This window comes from Tympanuchus pallidicinctus, unplaced genomic scaffold (genome assembly GCF_026119805.1).
Source record: "Tympanuchus pallidicinctus isolate F22 unplaced genomic scaffold, pur_lepc_1.0 scaffold16, whole genome shotgun sequence".
NCBI lineage: Eukaryota > Metazoa > Chordata > Aves > Galliformes > Phasianidae > Tympanuchus > Tympanuchus pallidicinctus.
Window position 1 is genome coordinate 24,452,876 of NW_026294679.1, and position 19,547 is coordinate 24,472,422.

The 19,547-nt window shown below is 43.8% G+C and overlaps 1 protein-coding gene and 1 pseudogene across 1 annotated transcript; both read right to left on the reverse strand.

Moving 5' to 3' along the window:
• Positions 1–230: 230 nt before the first annotated feature.
• Positions 231–9,963, reverse strand: KIFBP (kinesin family binding protein). Its single transcript, XM_052678032.1, has 7 exons — positions 9,585–9,963; positions 7,252–7,350; positions 5,394–5,473; positions 5,095–5,278; positions 4,389–4,473; positions 2,325–2,434; positions 231–1,657 (listed from the first exon to the last, which is right to left on the reverse strand). Exons 1-7 carry the CDS (start codon positions 9,933–9,935, stop codon positions 779–781), a joined length of 1,788 nt encoding a protein of 595 aa, XP_052533992.1. The 5' UTR covers positions 9,936–9,963; the 3' UTR covers positions 231–778.
• A 106-nt stretch (positions 9,964–10,069) lies between these two features.
• Positions 10,070–19,439, reverse strand: LOC128078105 (nucleolar RNA helicase 2-like; annotated as a pseudogene).
• Positions 19,440–19,547: the final 108 nt, after the last annotated feature.

The window sequence follows — 19,547 nt, forward strand, 5'->3', positions numbered from 1 at the left end:
TAGCATCTGCTGCAGCACTGTATCATAGTAACTCTACACCAGCAGTTTCCTATAGGAGTATTAAGAGCAGGGTTTCCCCTCCCACCTCCATTCATAAAGTCTGCTGCTCTCTTGCTCAGCATTCTGGCAGTTCAAATGCTCAGAAACACTTTCATCACTATGTATTTTGGCAGTTGTACTGTATATCTTAGTAACATAAAAGGAAACAGAATTCAAAGGAGTCTGAAAAATATTTAGCCAAGCTACTCATTTATTGAACCTCTATCAGTTACATCTAAATTAACAGGGAAAGAAAAAACAAACATCAAGCATCACAAAATAAATATAGAAAATAAAATTCCCTTCATGTGCATAGGGTTTTCTGAGGACAAAGGTTAGAAGAGAGAAAATATTTTCTAGTTTTCTAGGTGGAAGAACATGCCTTAAGTTTCTTAGAAAAATTTTCCCAGAGCAATAGAGTCTCAGAAGAAACCATTTTTGTACAGCACTACACTTAGATCCCAAGTGAAAGGAAGAAACAAAAAGGAGAAAAGGTTTATATTTATGTACAGACAAGCAATACAAAGCATCAGCTGGACGTTCACTTAACATTTAAGGTTTACAGCATTAGTGTGGTGAGCTACTAAGTCGGAGAGCTCTTTTTTTCCCCAGAAGGTTGTATTACTGCAGGTTGTAGTTGGACGGCCAAACTGTAGCCACTTAAGTTCTATTAATCAGCCCAGAAGCTGATTTTGACAGGTATCATTTTAACAGCACACATTTCCTTCAAGGCAAACATTTATATGAATGGACACAGTTTTGCTCTTAGCCTCTCCATTCTCGTTGGAAGAAGACCCACCATCTCCTTACTGAGTTCTAGCTCAGTTTCAACAGCACGGACAGCATCTGGGTGCTTCTCACAATAGTCTACCAGAAACATGTAATACTCTAACGACGTCTGCATATTTTCCAGCTGCTTTTTGCTATCTGAAGTAATAAGTTTACCATACAGTCGTGCAATATGAAATTTAGCCACCATTGCAGGGCGAAGAACATCTTCCTCGAGCTCCTCAGGAAACACCTTATCTGGGTTCCTCAAAGAATCTAAGAAGAGTTCATAATATTTGATGGCTAACTGAGCCAGAGAGTTAATTTTTTTTATTGTGTGCGAGTCTAGTTCTTCCAACCTGTTACCAATAGCTACCTTCAAATCCATCATCTCATAATAGGTATCTGCTAGTTCAAACTGAAGCTGCCTACTAATCAACAGGTAATACTGTGGGTTCAAGTCTGCATATATAGGCTCCAACATGTCTATTCTACGCTTGTGCATTTTGCAACGTCTCTCATAGTCTTCTTCAAAGAAAGCAAGCACCTTAAACAAAGCACTGTGATCCTGAACAATTTCAATATGGTCAGTAACATAACCATCAACCTGAAAAAACTCCTTTGCCTCCTGAACGTAGTTCTGACCCACTAGGAAGATTTCTCTGGCTTCCTGAAAATCTAAAGGATATACACTGCTTACTTTCTCTTCCATGGCTAACACAGAGTCACATATATCACTCGTCCCAAAAAGCACAGCCTTTTTCATGCCATTCTCTTTTTCATCTTCCTCTTTCTTCCTTTGGGCTTTAAGTTCCAATTGCCTGTCTGGATCCAACTCTCCTATGTTATCCTGAAAAGATAAAGCATACTAATTAAAAACACGTGCCATGCAAAGACAAGCTTGCACTGCATCGTTTTTCTTCTGAGTTACCTTTCAAACACAAAGTAATTAGCAACCAAACAAGACAAGACACACGAGTTATTTAACCTTATACTCACTAAAAACCACATTGATAACATCTACATTCTACAAAAAAAAAAACAAAAAACAAACCAATAACGATGCTAAAACAATTTAAGTCTCCCCACTTCACAATAACACAACCAAACCATGAAAGCTCCTGTTTTAGTAGAGGATTTCAGCAAATGCTCATTTTTAAGCATTCCGCATGAAAATATGAGCATACAGAAATGCAAGATGTTCTGCTTGCTAACTAAGAAACCAATCTGCCAAAAATCAAGGCATGAGAAAACTCAACGGAGAGGAGGGGAATACGTGAAACTGCTGTACAAGCAGCACACTGATCACACTACAGAGCTGATCTCCCATTCCTTCTTATTTCTAAGTACTGCAATAAAGTCTAGGCATGACACGAAGTACCTGCTAGATTTCCAGCATCTCTTGAATTATTCATTGGACGATTGTTCATCATTTGCTACCAGCTATGAATCAATTACTGCTACAAGCACCAAAATAGATTTTTTAAACAACAACAAAAGAAAAGATTTCCAGTTACCTCAAGTAATTTCCGAGCACTCTGCAGAAGATTCAAGCAATACTTAATCCAGCACCTTGCAATTTCAGCTTTTCTCTGTCTAAGGTCCTGCTGGTCTTGCTCTGTTTCATCTAATTTATGGACATAAGCACATAGCCTTCAGAAAAGCTTAAGTGTTCCAGTAATAACCTCAAATCTTGTGCAAAGAATACACTATTTATATTTGGTTTTTTTCCTCATTGTTAGACAAAAATACATTCTGTGTTGGGGCATATAACAATTCTGTAAACTGTCATTCTGGCAGAAACCCATGCAGATTAACATGGATGCATCATGCATGAATTCTTCAAAAAGGAATGCACATTTAGAAAGCTTTTGATTCTGGAGGAGTCTTACTGGAAAAGATTTTCATGTCTCTCTATAGCAGGAGAAAAAAAACAATAGTTTGCTTTCTAAGATTCATCTGCCTGTTCAGTAATTGCTTCTGTCAGTGACAGATTCCAGACTCAATGTCAAAAAAGAGAACAAAATTAAGGGAAACTGCCTTTGGTACCAACGTAGTACCTATTAGCTCTACAACTCCAGTATTTTTTCCCCGTTCTCTCCACTGCTATAAATAGTCTTGAGATTTCATTTTCAAAACAAAAAAGGGTTTCTAGAGAGAGAACTAACTTCCCATTCTCTGGGCAGAGGGCACTGAGCTTGCTGAACAACGAAGAGATGCGAGCATTCCTTGCCACCGAATAAGAGGTCAGACTCAGATCTGCTCTATTTGTTATTTTCCATAAAAGAACCAGGTTGTTCTTATAAGGAAATAATTGTTAATTTCAAAAAGGCACCTTCACATTTGTGCACCTCTTTATATACTGATTAACAAGACAGAAGGAAAGTGCTTGAGAGCGGCCAATGTTAACTGTGTTAGACTTTCTGTGAGCTAGTGCCTTCTGCACAGTGATCTTCAGGTCCACAGCCCTGCTCTTTGTTCTGGGAAAAGTGAATATCAGAGAAAAATTCACTCCTCCAAACAGACTCAAATATCACTGTTTAGTGTAGGAAGAAACCCAGATAAATGTTGGTTGACTCGCCCAGAAGTCACACAAGAAATTTATCAAGTACAAGCACAACCAGGACTCTTCTCAGTCTCAGACCTGAATTCTACAGCATAACTGCACGTGTGCTCCTGTGTTCTGTTCCTACTGAACATATAACCTCCATTTTTGGCTCATGAATCATATTAAATCAAAACAACCGTGCAAGCAGGTAGCTACAGAAGTCTGTAAACACACACTCACTCAGATCTACTGAATGTTTCATAAAATATATTGTCTGAAAACAGCCTACAGATAAGTATAACTTAACTCTGACAGCCCTGTTCCCTGAACATAAAAGTCTTTTGGGCACCATCCTCAAAGGCAACTGCATAGAGTTCTATGTTTTTGAGCTAAGGGAAATTCTAAAAGCAATGAAACTAACTGAAGTTCAGTGACAGTGGATTAAATAGAATTCATCTGAACCTATTCAAGATTCTATTTCATGTGTAATAACATCATTGGATTAAAGTGCTTGTACTCTGAACAGCTCAAACCATTAGAAGCTGAACAATACGCACTGTTATAAACCAGAGTTAAAAACTCACTCTAGGGCTGCCCTGGGTGCTTGCTCACTCTCCGTGAGTTAAGCTCTGTCATTTTGAAACTGTCATTTGCCCAAGACATAGAATGTAAAAGGCTGTGCTGTAGATAAGGAAAGCATAAGCATACAACAGAGGATCTGAATGCTGATGCTGTCACATAACCACAGATCCTTAAAGCTATAGTCAGTTCTCTTTTTTTCCCCCCCTTTAAAAACCATTCCTAGGAAGTATTTGTTTTGAATCATTGAATTACTGTCTTCTGACAATTCAGAAGTCAAGGCAAGCTGTATTTTGCATATAAATACAAGCCAATTTATTGTAAACAGAAAAAGATTGCTGAAAATTTAACACTTGGGTAAGTTTAGTACATACACATAGGCTTCATTTTAATGTAGGTACTAATGATGCACAATTCACCTTGTTTATCAAGGAACACTTCTATATGAACTTACTGTCTTCAGTAGATGGCACCTGTCCAGCCTGGCTGAAGATGACACTGGCTGCTGCTAAACAGTGCCGTGACTCCATGAAGCATTGCTGAGAGAGACAGAAACAACAGTTTATCACCAATGGGAGGAACAGAAAGGTTGGTCTCAGCTAAATCCCTCATCTCAGGCAGTAAGAAACGGGGCACAAGACAAACTACAGAACTGAGGCTCAGCAGCTTGCTCCCCAGGACACTGGAAGAAAGTACATTTTTTCCACACCTACCACTGAATGCAGTATTTTTAGCTAAGCATCTTTTGTGCTACCAGAGCCACAAGAACAATTGTGAACATTTTCTGATCAATTCTACCATCACTTCCTTCCGCCTGCTGGTGGTATCAGAGGGCGTTAAACAGTATCAGCTGGACAAACAAGTCAACATTACAAGTCAGATTTAGATCTCTTTACTCATATTTGCCTTGTTTAATGATTATGGTTGTCAGTGCATCAAAAAACATGGAAATCATGAATTGCTGTTGAAATTAGCATTAATTGACGTAGGTATGGTAAAAGACTTATGTAAAGGAAGAAGTACCTGAGTAGTCTGGACACAACCCCTAACGAAAGACCTGAAGTATTTCCTGGCTCAGTGGATTATTTAGAGGCAATAAAGATGTGTGGAGGTAAACAATTTCTTATGTAATTACAGCAGAAAAGCATGAGGTGTATTACCTTAGAGAGATAGTACTGTGACAAGGTAGCAGCATTAAGTGCCCATTCTACCGGGTAGTAGCCGCAGTACTCAAGCTGCCGTTTAAGAGTAGTGTGGCAATACTGAGCAGCCTTCTCAATCATCTCCAGGTGCTGGTAGACTTGTGCCAGATAATACAGTGTATGTGTATAGGCTTTTTCAAACCTGGAAAAGAAAAAAAATCTTTAGACTTCTCAATTCTTCTCAAGTCCCTAAAAACAACCTCCTAAACCAATCAAAATAAAAATAAGAAAAATCTAGGTTGCTGTTACTCACCCACCTTTTTGATCTTTCTTGGTCTGTGAGCTTTTCTTCTTCTGCCATGAAGTGTTCACTGGGATCCAGAGGAGGATTTCCATCCTGCATGGATGAACATGATAGGTTCAGGAAGATACATTTCTCTTACTTTGTGACTCCCTCTTCTGGCTGCAGACTATTTACCTATTTTCCATTTCTAAACTGAACAGATTCACATAATGCATCTACTGCTATCTGACTGCCATACTTCTGGAGCAATTCTACAAACCTCAAGAAATTTAGGGAAAGAAGGCCATGATTTCATGTGATTCTGTGATTTCGAACAGAAATACAAAGCGTTTGGCTTGTAATACCTTGTTTGCGTAGTTTAAAATAACAAATGCTATCCATCTCAGAAATACTCACTCTTGAATTCTACAGGACTACAAATGGGGTGTCTGTAGATTGCACAGCAACAAAATGGCTTTACATGATGCTTTTTAAAGCATTTACTACTAAGCGTGTCTGCAAGCATGAAACGTTCACTTGCCCAGCAGCACTGATCTGCAATGTGAAAACATTCTGCAGAAAGTACTGCAAGGAACATGATGTCAGGAGTGCTCAGCTGTAAAGACTGCTTGTGCTGCCTTGACGTGACTCCAAGTCCTTTTACTCACAAGCTGGTGAGACCATTTACTCAACTGTATGAGTGAGACAGCAGGCAATGTGTCTGGAAGATGAAGCTGCTAAATCTTGATCTACATGACCCATATGCAAGTTGAATTGAGGTGTTTTTTTTGTTATTTAAACCAAAAACTCTGTCCGAATCTTTACATAGATATATCTTGTGATATGTACAAGATGGCTTATTTTCTTCATACAAGAACAGAAAGATTCTGTCGGAATATTGGAATTAACAAAAGTAAGCTAACAATATCATGCTTGGCTAGGTATAAATATCAAAGATGAACATCAGGAATTAATTACACTGAGGGTCTGTGGAGAGATCTCTAGTATCTCTAGTTAGACCAATTGACCCAGAAGGCGGAAAACAGAAGACTTTTAGCACGGGCATTTTTTAATTCCTTATATCCACTACCTATCCTGTAAGCATAGACTAGCACAGCTACAAAGGCAGCACTACGGCAGGGAATAACCAGCAAGGAATAACCTCTGCTAAAATTCCCATGAGAGTAACCTGTACTGTAAGCCATATCCCCATAAAACCATAATTTCATGAAACAACCTTCTGTTTTACCTGAAACACAGAACGCTGCTCCTTTAAGGCCACAAATATTTTCAGCTCACTCAACAACTGCCCTGTCCCTGAAGCAAGACTGTGCTGGAAAGGCTTTGCAAAGAACGTAACAATAGCACAAGGGAGCCTTTGTTGATACACAGCAGAATCCACAACTCAGAACATCATTTAACATGCAAACGGGGTTTAGCTGTTCAGAAGATTGTCCCCTTTGAAACAAGCTGAACTACTTGCCTCTGTGCAGCAGGATATTATGTTCAGTCAGAGCAAACCATGCAGATAATACAGTTTGTTTTCCTTTTCCTACTGAAAGCAATTGCTTGAACTCCTACAGCATTCCCAAGACAAAAGTAGGACGATCTAAATCAGAAGCCAAGTTCATCACTGGAGTATCAATTCAAAGACCCTATAACAAGGATCACTATTTCCTGAGACAAACTACTTTCCCAGACCCATGCTGAAATTATCAAGTGATCCTCCTACGCCTTCTATGCCAGCAAACAAACCATACTGTTTTTCAGAAGCATTATCACACCACGAAGCTCAGAAACTCAGGTTCCGTTGTATGTTTTCTTCCACGATTATCAAAACTGTAAGTGGTGCACGAAAGTAAGACCTGCTGCCAGATTAATAAGCACCGTACCTCTTTCATGTACTGATTATACAAGGCTTCTGCAGATTCCAAGTAAGTCTGTGCGGTTTTAATTTCACCCCTTTCGGACCACAGGATACCTAGATTGTTCTGAAGTTAAAAGGAAAAACAACAATTATTTTCCAATCAATTCCAAGTACACTAAACGTTTTCTTCAAATAATTTATCACTCTTCATCGCTATGTACATGTCTACATACACACACACTCCTAACATACCAGATTCCAAAAGGCAAAAATTGTTCCCACCCATTTTATTGTAAGCTGCTCAAAAAGGAGGGTTTTCACAGAGGCAAGCACACAAAGTCACCTCACAAATGGCAATTTTCCGTGTTTACCCTGCTAAATTATCTCTGGTACATTCATATAGAAAGCTTTTTCTACACAGTGTGTTCTACCTCTGATTCAAGCAACTCTGAAATCATAAAGGAGAGTCACAGACATAGAAATTTGCCACTGTATCTTCATGGAAAAATCTAATAGGGAAAAAGTGCTAAAGGAATGAATGTACATTTTGACAAGGAAATTAAAACCTGCTGTGATGCAAAAGCTATAAGCTTAAAGGAGTGAATATCACAGCAACGTGCATGGTAACGTCTCACTGCACCTACTTTTTACAAAAAACAACCCAAATTTTATTATGAAGATGAGATGTTAATTACAGACCAATGTTTAATGGACTAATTTAATTCCTAGCATATGTTATTACAAAATCTAATAGGGCTGGGAATAAAAAACCTTCAGAAAGCTCCTACGTATAGCTGTACATCAGACTTGTAGCTCTTTCCTTCTATTTTACTATGCTTTGAGAGAAAGCCCCATGTATCATGACGGCTATGAACAAAAACACTTCACCCACAGCTGTGCAATGGAATTGACCAAATTTAATTAGACAGAAATCCTCACATGCATCCTTAAGCAAAAAGACAAATGAGAACAGCTATAGAAACAGGCCCAGAAGGAAAAGGAATGCTCCTCCTTGCCAAACAGGCATCAGTGAGGTGACAATGTATTTTATAGCACTAGAGACGTGCTCATGTACAAATACAGCCACTGCTGACTACCAACAGCCTTGATACTCAGTGTTGTTTTGGTTTGGCTTTTGTTTGTTATTTAAATGCTCAGGTGTTATTTCCAGCACATCAGCAAAAACACTGGGCAGAAATTCTTTTGCAGTGGCAGTGAGGCACTGCTGCCCAGAGCTGTGGGTGTCTCATCCATGTAGGTCCCCAGTGCCACAGATGGGCAACCTGAGCTGCTAGGGGCAACCAGCCCACAGCAGGGACTGGGGCTCCACAGTCCCTTCCAACCCAAGCCATTCTATGAAAAAGTTTTAAAAAGGCACCTGAATCCCTGTCCCTCAGCCATAATGGCAGCAATGCCCCAACAGCACACTGTGAGCACCCCATGCAAACACTGAGAAGATGCTCCTTGGTTTTGCCTAACTTCTCAGGCAACCTCAGATCACACCACTGGCAACAGACTGACAGCAGAGTACCCAAACCACCCCTCTGAAGGACAAGGAGCAGACGTAACCTCATGAGTCCCAAATAACTAAAAGCTGACAGGGTCACTGGGGTTGGAAAAACCTTCTCAGCTCACCCAGCCCACCGCCAACTGCCCTAATCCCTCAGTGCCACATCCCCACAGCTTTGCAATACCTCCAAGCATTGTGACTCCCCCACATCCCTGGGCAACCTGTGCCACTGCATCACTGCTCTTTTGAAGAATTTTTTCCTAATACCCGACCTGAACCACCCCAGTGCAAACTGAGGCAATTACCCCCCATCTTATTGCTATTACCTGCTCCGAAGGTGACCTCCACATCACTACAGCTTCTCCTCACGTAGAGCAAGAGAAGCCACTGCCTGATCTGTGCTTCATTGGACCACACAATCCCTCCACGGCTTTACGCTGTGTGGCAGTGAAGTACCGTGAGCCCTTCCTAAATCACAGCAGACATTTCTGACAGACACATAGACAACTGCTCTACTTCAGTGAAAGCATGTGTGTGCGTGCGTATAAATGCACAGCAGCTGTCGCGAGGCACAGGTCACCACACGAACATTCAGAGAAGGATGTGATCAGATTCTTCAGTGTTTTCTCCTTACACTTAAGACTGAGAACATGAGCATCCCTCAGCTTCACTCGGGCAGCAAGTAAAAGCGAAGGGACCGCAATAAGGTCGCAAACCAGTCTTCTCCCGCTGTGCCGTACCCCCGCCAGCCCCGCAGCCCCGAGGAGCGGGCCGTTCCTCGGCTCGGAGGCGTCACTCCGCCACCCGAAGCCGCCTCGCGCAGCCCCAGCCCCGCACCCCCCGCCCACCTGGGCCTGGATGTAGAGCGAGACGCAGTCCCGGGACAGGCGGTGCGGCTCGAGCAGCTGCGTGCAGCGCTGCAGGTGCTCCTCGCCGGCCGACAGCTCCTCCGTGTCGGTGTGGTTGACGCCCAGCTCGTACTCCAGCACGGCCCGCCGCACGGCCAGCAGCCGCGCCTCGCAGCAATCCTCGGCGGCGCTCAGCTGCTGCTTCACCTCCTGCAGCAACGCGCGGGCGCTGTACTTGGACCGGTAGGGTTCCGTCTCCGGGTCCTTGCGCGACTCCACTGCCGACAGCGTCCTAGCGCTGCGGAACTTCTCGCACGCCGCGGCCCACCCGCTGCCCGCCGCCGCCGCCATCTTGTCGCCGCCGCTCGCCCGCCCCGCGTCACGTGCGCCCCGCCAGCCAATCGCCGCCGCGCAATGCGGAGGCCCCGCCCCACCCTCCCGCCGTCACGGCGACCTGCGCGGCTTCCCCGAGCAACAGACGCCGGTAAGTGTCCAACGGCTCTTTACTTGTGGGTAAAAAACACGGTCAGTCCCGCGGTTACTCGACGGCCCTGCCGGGCGGCCGGCCCTGCTTCCAGCCTCCGAACCTGCCGTTCTTCTTGAAGGCGCCAAAGCGCGGCGGCCCGCGGTTCACATCCTGCGGTTGCTCCTCCAGCTCGGGCAGCTCCTTGGCCACCACCAACTGCCAGCGCCGCGTGTCCCGCCACTGCTCCTGCAACAGAGCCAGCACAGTCAGCCCTGCGTGTGCCACAGCCCTGGCAAGACAGCACCAACCCCAGCCCTAAATCCCATCGCAGGGACAGAGCAAAAGGACAAGCAAGAGGGAATTCTCTAATGGTTCTGCCCACCTCTCAGTGCAACGTCCCTGTTAGGTCACACACCCCATCCTCTTACCCACCCTGTATAAAACCTCAGATAAGACGATTGCCATGTACTTCGCCTTGCATACACCTCTGGAAGTTCCAGCTGTAACATACCTGTATATGACTCAGCTCGTCCATAGGGATATCGAAGCACACCCCCTATAGCAATAAGTAAATAAATAAAGTGACATTTTCTTTCCAAAAACATATCCCAGAACATAAAATTGAATACCCACACATACACCAATGCCACCACCCCTCCTTCCCAAAGGATGGGCTATCTTACCATCTTTCCCTTGAGGAAACGCATTGCAGATATCTTGCCATCTATTTCCTCGCCAAGCTGCTCCTTCAGCCCTCTCCAGGCGTAGCTCATGGAACGCATCTCTATCGAGCACTGTAACACCATGGTCACAAAGCCCTTTGGGAGTAACAGAAAAATACACTTGTAAGAAAAGACTGAACTTGCTTGGACAGCCTATAACTCAGTAACCATAATGAACCCCTGGTATTTTCACACAGTAACCCTAAGGGATCAGCTTCCCAGAAGTGAAGCAAACAAAAGCCTATTAAGAAACTGAAGGCATCCATTTAACGTAGGACTGAGCACCGATATAGACGGCCAAAAGCATCCCTGCATTTTGTCTGGAAGCAGAGACATTTGTTCAAAACATACAGAATGTCACAGCTACAAAAGGGATTTAAAAAAGGAATACAGAAAGCATAGTCCAGACATGTGCTATTCTCAATGAACTGCACCAGGTTATCCTCAAATGCATCAGGAAAAAGCAACACTGAACTTTTCACCTATCAGGATTTCTTTGAAATGAGGTACTTGCATGCTACTTGCAATATGCAGAAATCTAAAGTACTTTCTAAGAAAGGAAAACAGCAAGAACCAACCTATCAGACTGTAAAGTTTCCTTAATTAAGCTCATCTGTAGCATCAAAGTCTTGAGTTACTTAGATGTACAGCACAATTACTTGACATCTCATTGCAAGAAAATACACTAACTGATACCAAGTTTCTTTAGTTGCCTGCAGCATGCCAGTAGGAGCTGATTTCCGTTAAAGAACAAAAAATAAACTAGAATGAGCTAACAGTTTTAAGAAATCATACTGAAAGGCCCTGAAGAGAAGGTGCTAAGATGCCTTGCACAGAACTCCAGCAATCCTTTTTTCTGTTCTTGCTAAAGCAGTTATAACGTTATTTACCGCAGTTGAGTTGAGTAAGGAACGCTGCTGTATGGAAGATGCCCCAGAAATATGGGCCAGAGCTGCTGCCAGGGCATCAACTGCCCCTTTCTCCTCTATGAGCTCTCGAGCAGACTGCCTGAAGTAGTCTATTGCAGAAGGAGGAACGGCATCCAAACACCTGCATGTTGACAACAAACAGCTGAGATCAGCACGCTGACCATCAGTGTGAAGTGCAGTCACGTTCAAGATAACACAAATATTTCAGTTTAGAGATTAAAAACAACTGCTCAAATTTTAAAATACAAGGTGTATCCAACACCATGCTTACAATCTCCTTTACACCTGTGAAATTCTCACCCCTTACCAAAACCTCCACCAAAGCAATTTCCACCAATTGGGCAGCAAGTGTAATCAGAGCTGCATGGAACAAAATGCTCAACCTTCACCAATAAAATGTCAGAGAAATACAGGTTGGGCTACAACACCCTCACCATTCACCAAGAGCAGTGGAACTTCTTGCTTTACTAAGTACTGTTCTTTAAACTCAGTTTCTTCACACAACAGCAATTTTCTTGTTCTGCTGTCGAAACATTTTTGTGTTATAAGAATGGGTTAACATTAGAAAGAATATACAGAACAACTACTTCTATGAAAAGGTTTACATTTAAGCACACAGAGATTTACTGTATCATCTTAGGAAGAATGGTCAGTGTCTACAGGCAAAGCAGCTGACTTCTATGACACAGGGAAAGACTTGCATAACTTTAGATTAGAACCTTAGAACTTTACATTAACAGTCCAGCTGCTGGAAGAACTCTAGTATTTTAAGAATAGACAGATAAACTTACTTCTTAGCATCATCACTTGAAGCTTTAATTATATCTGTAGCAGACGGAACACCTATACGCCTAAACGTAATCCCCTGAAGTCAAGAAAACAAATTACAATCAAAGGTATTTTCAGCATTCTATAATTCAACGAGTCACATTACTGAGACCTGCATTCACTTGCTTACAGCAACGTGTCTTTACTTAAATGAAAGTATTTCTAAAACTAGAAAAAAAGTTTTTATTTAAGTTGCTGCCTTTGTTAATCTGGAGCTACTTTATACCAATTCACAAGACTAATGAAAGGCATGGTCTCCTTCATACATTCCTGCTACAGTCTGCATGCTGACAGCAATTGAGTACTGCCAGCATGGGCAAACTCATGAGAACCCATAGAATAAGCTGATGTTGAGGCATTTACCATCACTTAAATGCCAGCATTTCAGGTCAATCCACTCCCATGCTGGCCTCATGCAACCATAATCAGCCTAATCTAAGAGTGCTGCTGTCTCTTCAGGACTCAGATTATTCCATTAAGTCCAAAGCAGAACTCACCGCTTTCTGCTCAACCTGCTTCAGAAGGTCTTCTTCTTTCCTCTGGTAGAAACAAATACAGATCCCAGTGCGGCCAGCTCGACCCGTGCGTCCAGAACGATGGATGTAGGAATCAACATCCTTCAGAAATCCAGATTTACATGAGAAAACCTTGTATTGTTTAAACCACTGACATTTATTTATACAGTGTAAGAGAGAAAAAGTAAGCTGAAAATTCTAAATCATAATGCTAAGGATGATGTGTTTCTATACCCAAGCTTGTAACTACACACTAACCACTGGAGATCTGTTATCCTAGGTTTAACAAACATTGCCGACACATTTTTTGAATTAAAAAGCTCCAATGGAGTTTCAATATAAGAAAAAGGGCTGTAGGAGTATTTTAGAATTGGAACAAAACAAAGCCCAAAGCTGTTCAGAAGGGATTCAGAAATACTGAAAAAACGCTTAAAGCAACTTAAAGACTTTGCCATGCAACAGAAAAGGAACTGCACACCATACTGACACAAAAAATATTAAAAGAAAATCATTTTACTCTATTTTCTCTACTAACTTACTTTTGGTGGAGAGCACTGTATAACCAGGTCAACTTCAGGAATATCCAAGCCACGGGCAGCTACATTTGTTGCAATCAGAACTTCAAACACACCATTTCTAAAGCCTTTTAGTGTAACTTCCCTCTGTTTCTGTGGAATGTCACCGTGCAATGACTGGGCTTCCTGTCAGTGAAACAAACCATTCCCATATTATTTAACAGGGAACACAGCTGCAACAGCTTGAGATATTTAATTTAAAAAAAAAAACACACACGCACACAAAATATTGTGCAGTGACTGAAAAGAATTACATGGCTGATAGCAAGGGTATACAGAACATCTTACTTTGTGGTTTTCATCCTTCTCAGGGCCACCAACACTCAGCAGTGGTGTTTTACCATAATGTTATTATCTGTAGCATACCTACAGAAGACATGCAATTTCCAGCCTGCCTTGTCAACAGTGGACACAGGAACAGTGGCTGTTCAGTGACTGGAGCAGTCACTTTCACTGGAACAAATGGAAGCAACTTTACTTGCTTGTAAAGAACAAGCAACAAGCTTTGTTCTCTGCCCTGGGAAGCCAACCCAATCACAGACACTGACATGAGGTCTCCAGGGCACAGCTAAACCTTCCTAGTGATCCAAATCACATCACTTTCTAATGGGAGCCGAGACTGATTGAGTGTTTATCAAGGAAAAAGGACAGTCACACACTCAGTTTAAACAAACAACATGCAAAAGCAGAACTTAATAACACAAGAAACTAATGTGTGACATACTGACAGAAGAACAAAATTGTTATTGGATATGAATTTAACAAGCAGACAAATCAAAATTGCTCCTGCAAGATTTTCACATGGATTTCACACAACTAAACATGCCTTCCCATCACTAATTTATTAGTGGTATTTTGTATCAAACAGGTTTTTCTCTGGGGGGAGGGGAGGGAAACAAAAAAAACAGAAAAACAGCACCTTTGTCCACTTTCAGAAGAGGGTAACAATTCAAGAAAGCACAGAAAACCTGCTTAATTTATCACCCAAGGCCTGAACAAACCATAAAATGACTTTTCAAGGGAACAGAACATTCCATACCAGTACTGCGTTAGGTAGATTTTCTCGAATAGTGATTGATCAAAGAACAGGTGCCATTAAGAGGTAGTATTTCCTGGCTGTTCAGCAAAAGCTGCACATTTCCCTACTGATTTGGTTCTGTACAATTTTGAAGCTGAAGGAATAATTGCATGATCACAACCAAGAGGGTATTTTAACTGCAAAGCTCTGCTTTCAGGCATGGATTTCAGAAGTCTTGAGAAACATGGAGAAATAACTGCACCCAAGCAATGCCAACCTCCAATCTCGTTCAGGTCATCTGCTCTCCATTTGGACCCCAGTACCTGTTTGAGTGCAGAATTCAAAGCCAACTCATTTGCTTCCTTTTTAGTCTCACAGAAGACAATCGTCCGCCCATGGCTTCCACTGTAGACTTGAATGATGTCCCCAAGAACTTCTGCTCTCTGAGATGAGCGACACTGTATAGCCAAGTGCTGTTTGGGAAAGAAGCACAATAAGCATTCATATTAAATCTAAGCTCCAAACAGGAGAAACAAAATCAAATTCTGTTGTAGGATGTCTGTATTTAATTTATTTTTAAACTGTAGACTACTGCCCCTACACAAGAGCCCTGCTTTATAAATTCATGTATCAATTAAGGGAAAAGTAATTCCATTCCCTCACTGAGAAAGCCAGTGTGAACCCATTTCACGCAGGCGATGTGCTTTCTGGACCCATACAACTCTGCAGAAGAATCACTCACTTCCACAGTCGTGGCAGTCCTCTGAGTCTTCTTTCCAATCAGGTCTACCTGTTCATATTCATCTTTCATGTATTTTTTTGCCACATCGTATACCCAGCGTGGACAAGTTGCAGAAAACAGCAATGTCTGAGGGTTGTTCTCAGAACCTGGCAAGAAAGATCACCAACTTCAGCCATCACCACAGACTCACAGTTAAGTCTACACAAACTGACTAAACAAAGCAAGTGAATTCTCTCAAACTGAGATGTTTATAGGTACAGCAATTCAGCTACAAGAAGAAATCTTGTAAGCAATGAAAACATTTCTAGTATCCTTTTCACACAAAATGGAAAACTACAGTAACGTGAACTTCAACAAACCAAATCCGTCATGTCTGATCCCAGAACTTACCTTTTTTATAAGCAAATCCTAAGATTTCTTCTACTTGTTCAGCAAAGCCCATGTCTAACATGTGATCAACTTCATCCAAAACAACATGCTTCACGTTGGAAAGGTCCAGCTTGCTATTCTGAATGTGGTCTTTGATCCGTCCAGGAGTTCCCACAAGAATATCAATGCCACTTTTAAGGAGATCAACTGGAAAAAAAGAGAGAAACACAACTGTCAGAATGCTGAGACAAAAGGTAGAAAAGCTACCAGCAATGTTTGTAATATTAGTACCAAAAACTTACTGTCTTGCTGTTTTATCTCTGAATAAAGGATAGTATTCAGCCCAAGTAATAAACAAGCAAGCCCAATGGTGCTCCAAGTTCTCTGCCAGGAACAGTAACCACACTACAAGCAAGTTTACAGGAAGATCTGATTTCTAAACTGCAATCAGCTTGCATTAGAAAATTCCACAGCTTTATAAAAGAAAAGAAAAAAAAAAAGCTTGTTTTTTTTCAGCTAAGTTTTTTCTCTGCTGGCTGTGGAAACAGATGGAGTCACACTCACATACACAGTTCTCTTCTTTCCTTGGACAGTCATCCAGTCCTAGTGCACGTCCATTCACAAAACACAAACTCACAGTAAAGAAGCAACAAGGAGGATTAGGTACTTGGCAGACCTACAACTGCATTTTTAAATTTAGATTTATTACAGGTAAAATAATTCAACTCTACTGCACGATCCCTTTACAGACAACATCATGGCTGACTGAAGAGAAACTGATGGGGAGAAAAGCAAGTTTTACTCATGAAATATATTTGGAGGAAGTCAACTCCCATCCTTAGAGTTTACTTACACTGTGCTTTATACGGAGTTCCTCCATAAAAACATGCCACTGAGAGTTTTCTTGTGAGATTCTTGAAGTCCCTGGCGACCTGAATGGCCAGTTCTCTGGTTGGAACCAGAACCAGCACCTGGAGGGAGTGACAAGAAACAAAACATGCAGCTGAACACCCTCCCAAGAGAGGGCACAGAGAACAAGATTCATGTCAAACAAGGGAGTGGTGCTGTAGAACTGATACCATTTTGTAGGGTTTCTTTGCCCGTTTGTGATTCAATTTTATGCTACACTTATTGCGAAGGTGGTACAACTCCCCATCATCCCAATTACATTTCCTGACACCTGCATCACTGTGCATCACTGCCTCAAAGTCAGCAAGAGGAAACAAGGAAAACCATTACAAGATAACGAGAGATGTAGAATGGCAATGTTTTTCTTAACATCAGGTGAAAGAGAGTTTCAGCAACATCACTGAGGACATTTAAGGCAGTATTCATTGTGACAGAACAAAAAGTAACGCTGAACAATTTGGCATCGTTTAGATCTGAAATGATACACAGCATGAAACACCCTGGCCATGTACCCTCCATCTTCACCTACCTGCCTTCCTACAGCATCTTTCCTTTCACCCACATTTTAAGAACAAAGTGATAAATACTTAAATTCACTCTTACAAATCTTTCAGACAACAGCATTTTAAAATGTATGTTATCTATTATTAACTTTAAAGAGAACATACATGTAGATTGTAGCAACTATTCAGTTTGAAGTATACACACTTTATTTGTGGAGGAAAGTGGGGTCTGAAACCTGACACACTGTGTGTACTGATCTAAGTGAACCATGCAGAACTACAAGCACAAACAAAGGAGAAAAAAATCCTCAAAGCAATAAAAAAATCTGCTTTGCCATACTCAAAGGTTCTGGTGTTAACCCTTAATAAATTACCTTTGGTGAACGGCCTCTTCTCTCATCTTGTGAGACACTCTGAAGCTTTTCAGTAAGTGGAATAGCAAAAGAAAAGGTTTTCCCAGTTCCTGTCCGAGCTTGAGCAATTAGGTCTTTGCCATCATATATGGGCTGAAAAGTCTTCACTTGTACGGGAAACAGGTATTTGACACCTCGACCTGTAAGGTAAATCCAAAGAGGTTTCACTAATTAGTGCTCCTGCAACCTGACTTAACTAGCTGAAGCCCTAACTGAGAACTGGACTGATCATGTTCAGACAGATCACATCAAATCCTGCACTCCACAGCAGGTACGAGTTCTCCAAGCAACATGATGGAGCTGTGCACATTCCTGCTCCTTGCAGGGAAGTTGGACTAGATGGCCTTTAAGGATCCCTTCCAACTCAAGCCATTCTGTAATGATTCTAGGAAAAACGCACCTGGTTTTTTTCATCCCTACCCCAAACAATAAACTCTAGATTGAAAGTGAGCAAATAAGAAGCTTGGTTCCTACTAATAACAGCAGGATCTTTGAACCTACAGTGGCTGCTCGCATGCATGCCATCACAGCATAATAAATGCAGGATGACCTGGGAATTAATCCTCAGCTTCAGTCTGCCTGTACGGTTAACAGAGCGCAGTCCTGGGCAAACACCTACAGAAGGCTCTTCTCAACAAACCTTTGAGCAGGTTGATGGTGTTTTGGGAGAGAGGAAAATTGGAGAATGCGCCTTCTCTGGCTTCTTCTGTCAGCTCCTAGGAAGAGAAAACAAAAAAAAAAGCTTATTATTCTTGAAAGGTAACTAAACGGCATAACCTACACAGCCACACCAGAAAAGCCCCGCGTCTGCCTCATCTGCGCTGGAAACCCAAAAGCGGGCAGGCAGGGAGAAGCAGAGGAGCGGAGCAGCGGTGATAATAGCCGCGTGCTGCCGGGCAGCGGAGTGTCCCTCCGGCACCACGAACCGCGGTTACCTCAGCGTCGCAGCCGGGCTCCGCGTCCGGCCCGCCGTGTCCGGATGCGGGCGCAGACCCGTTCAGCTCCGCCGCGCCGTTCCCCTCCGCGCTCTTCTTCGCCTTCTTAGCCGAGGGCGGCCGCAGCCCGCCGTCGCCCAGCTCGCTCTCCTCCGGCGCGTTCTGCTCGCCCTCCGCCTTGCCGCGCCGCTTCAGCTTCTCGTGCCGCTTCGGGTTCTTCCCCTTGCCGTCCTCCTGCCGGAGGAACGAAGCTGCCGTCACGCCACGAGCCACCGCCGCCGCCCGCTCCGCGCCGAACAAAATGGCCGCCCCCGCGGCCACATGTGCCGGCGCGCACCCGCCCGCCCTTCCCAGCACCTTCGGCTTCCTCCGACGTCCGCGACGGAGGGGTTCGGCGTCCGCGGGTGCCCGCGACTCGGCGGGGCTGGCGGCGGGCCCTGCGGCGGGCATGGCGGACGGCCACTCTCCGTAGAGGTCGGCGACGGAACGCGCTCCCGCCTCGCCGGCAAAACTCCAGGGGCCGCGCCCCGCCCCCGCGAGCAGGAAGTGAGGAGAGAGGCGCGGCGCGGGGCCGCGGGGCGACAGAGCTGCCGCTGCCAGCAGCGGGAGGCCCGGCCTTGGTGCGATCCTCCCGCCGCACAGCCCCGCGCACGGCAGGGCCACCGCCGCCCGCGCCGCCACAGGCAGCCCGAGCCCCGCCGCACGGCCCCACGCGGCGCCCATGCAGCCGCTGCGCCGCCCCTTCCGCCGGCACCCGACAGCGGTCCCTTCCTCCGGCTTCCCCCGGCCCGGAGCTCCCCGGAACCGGGTACCGGGCTGCAGCCGCCTCGTCCGCTCCGGAACGCCCTGCCGGCCGCGCCCGCAGCCGCTGTGCGCGCTGACGTCCGCACTACTCATCCAGGACCCCTCACTTGCTCTTGTGAAACCTCATCAGGTTCCTTCCTCTCTGCCCAACTCTCCAGCCTGCCCAGGTCTCCTTGAACAGCAGTGTGGCCTTCTGTTGCGTCAGCCGCTCCTGCCAGCTTTGTATCATCAGCAG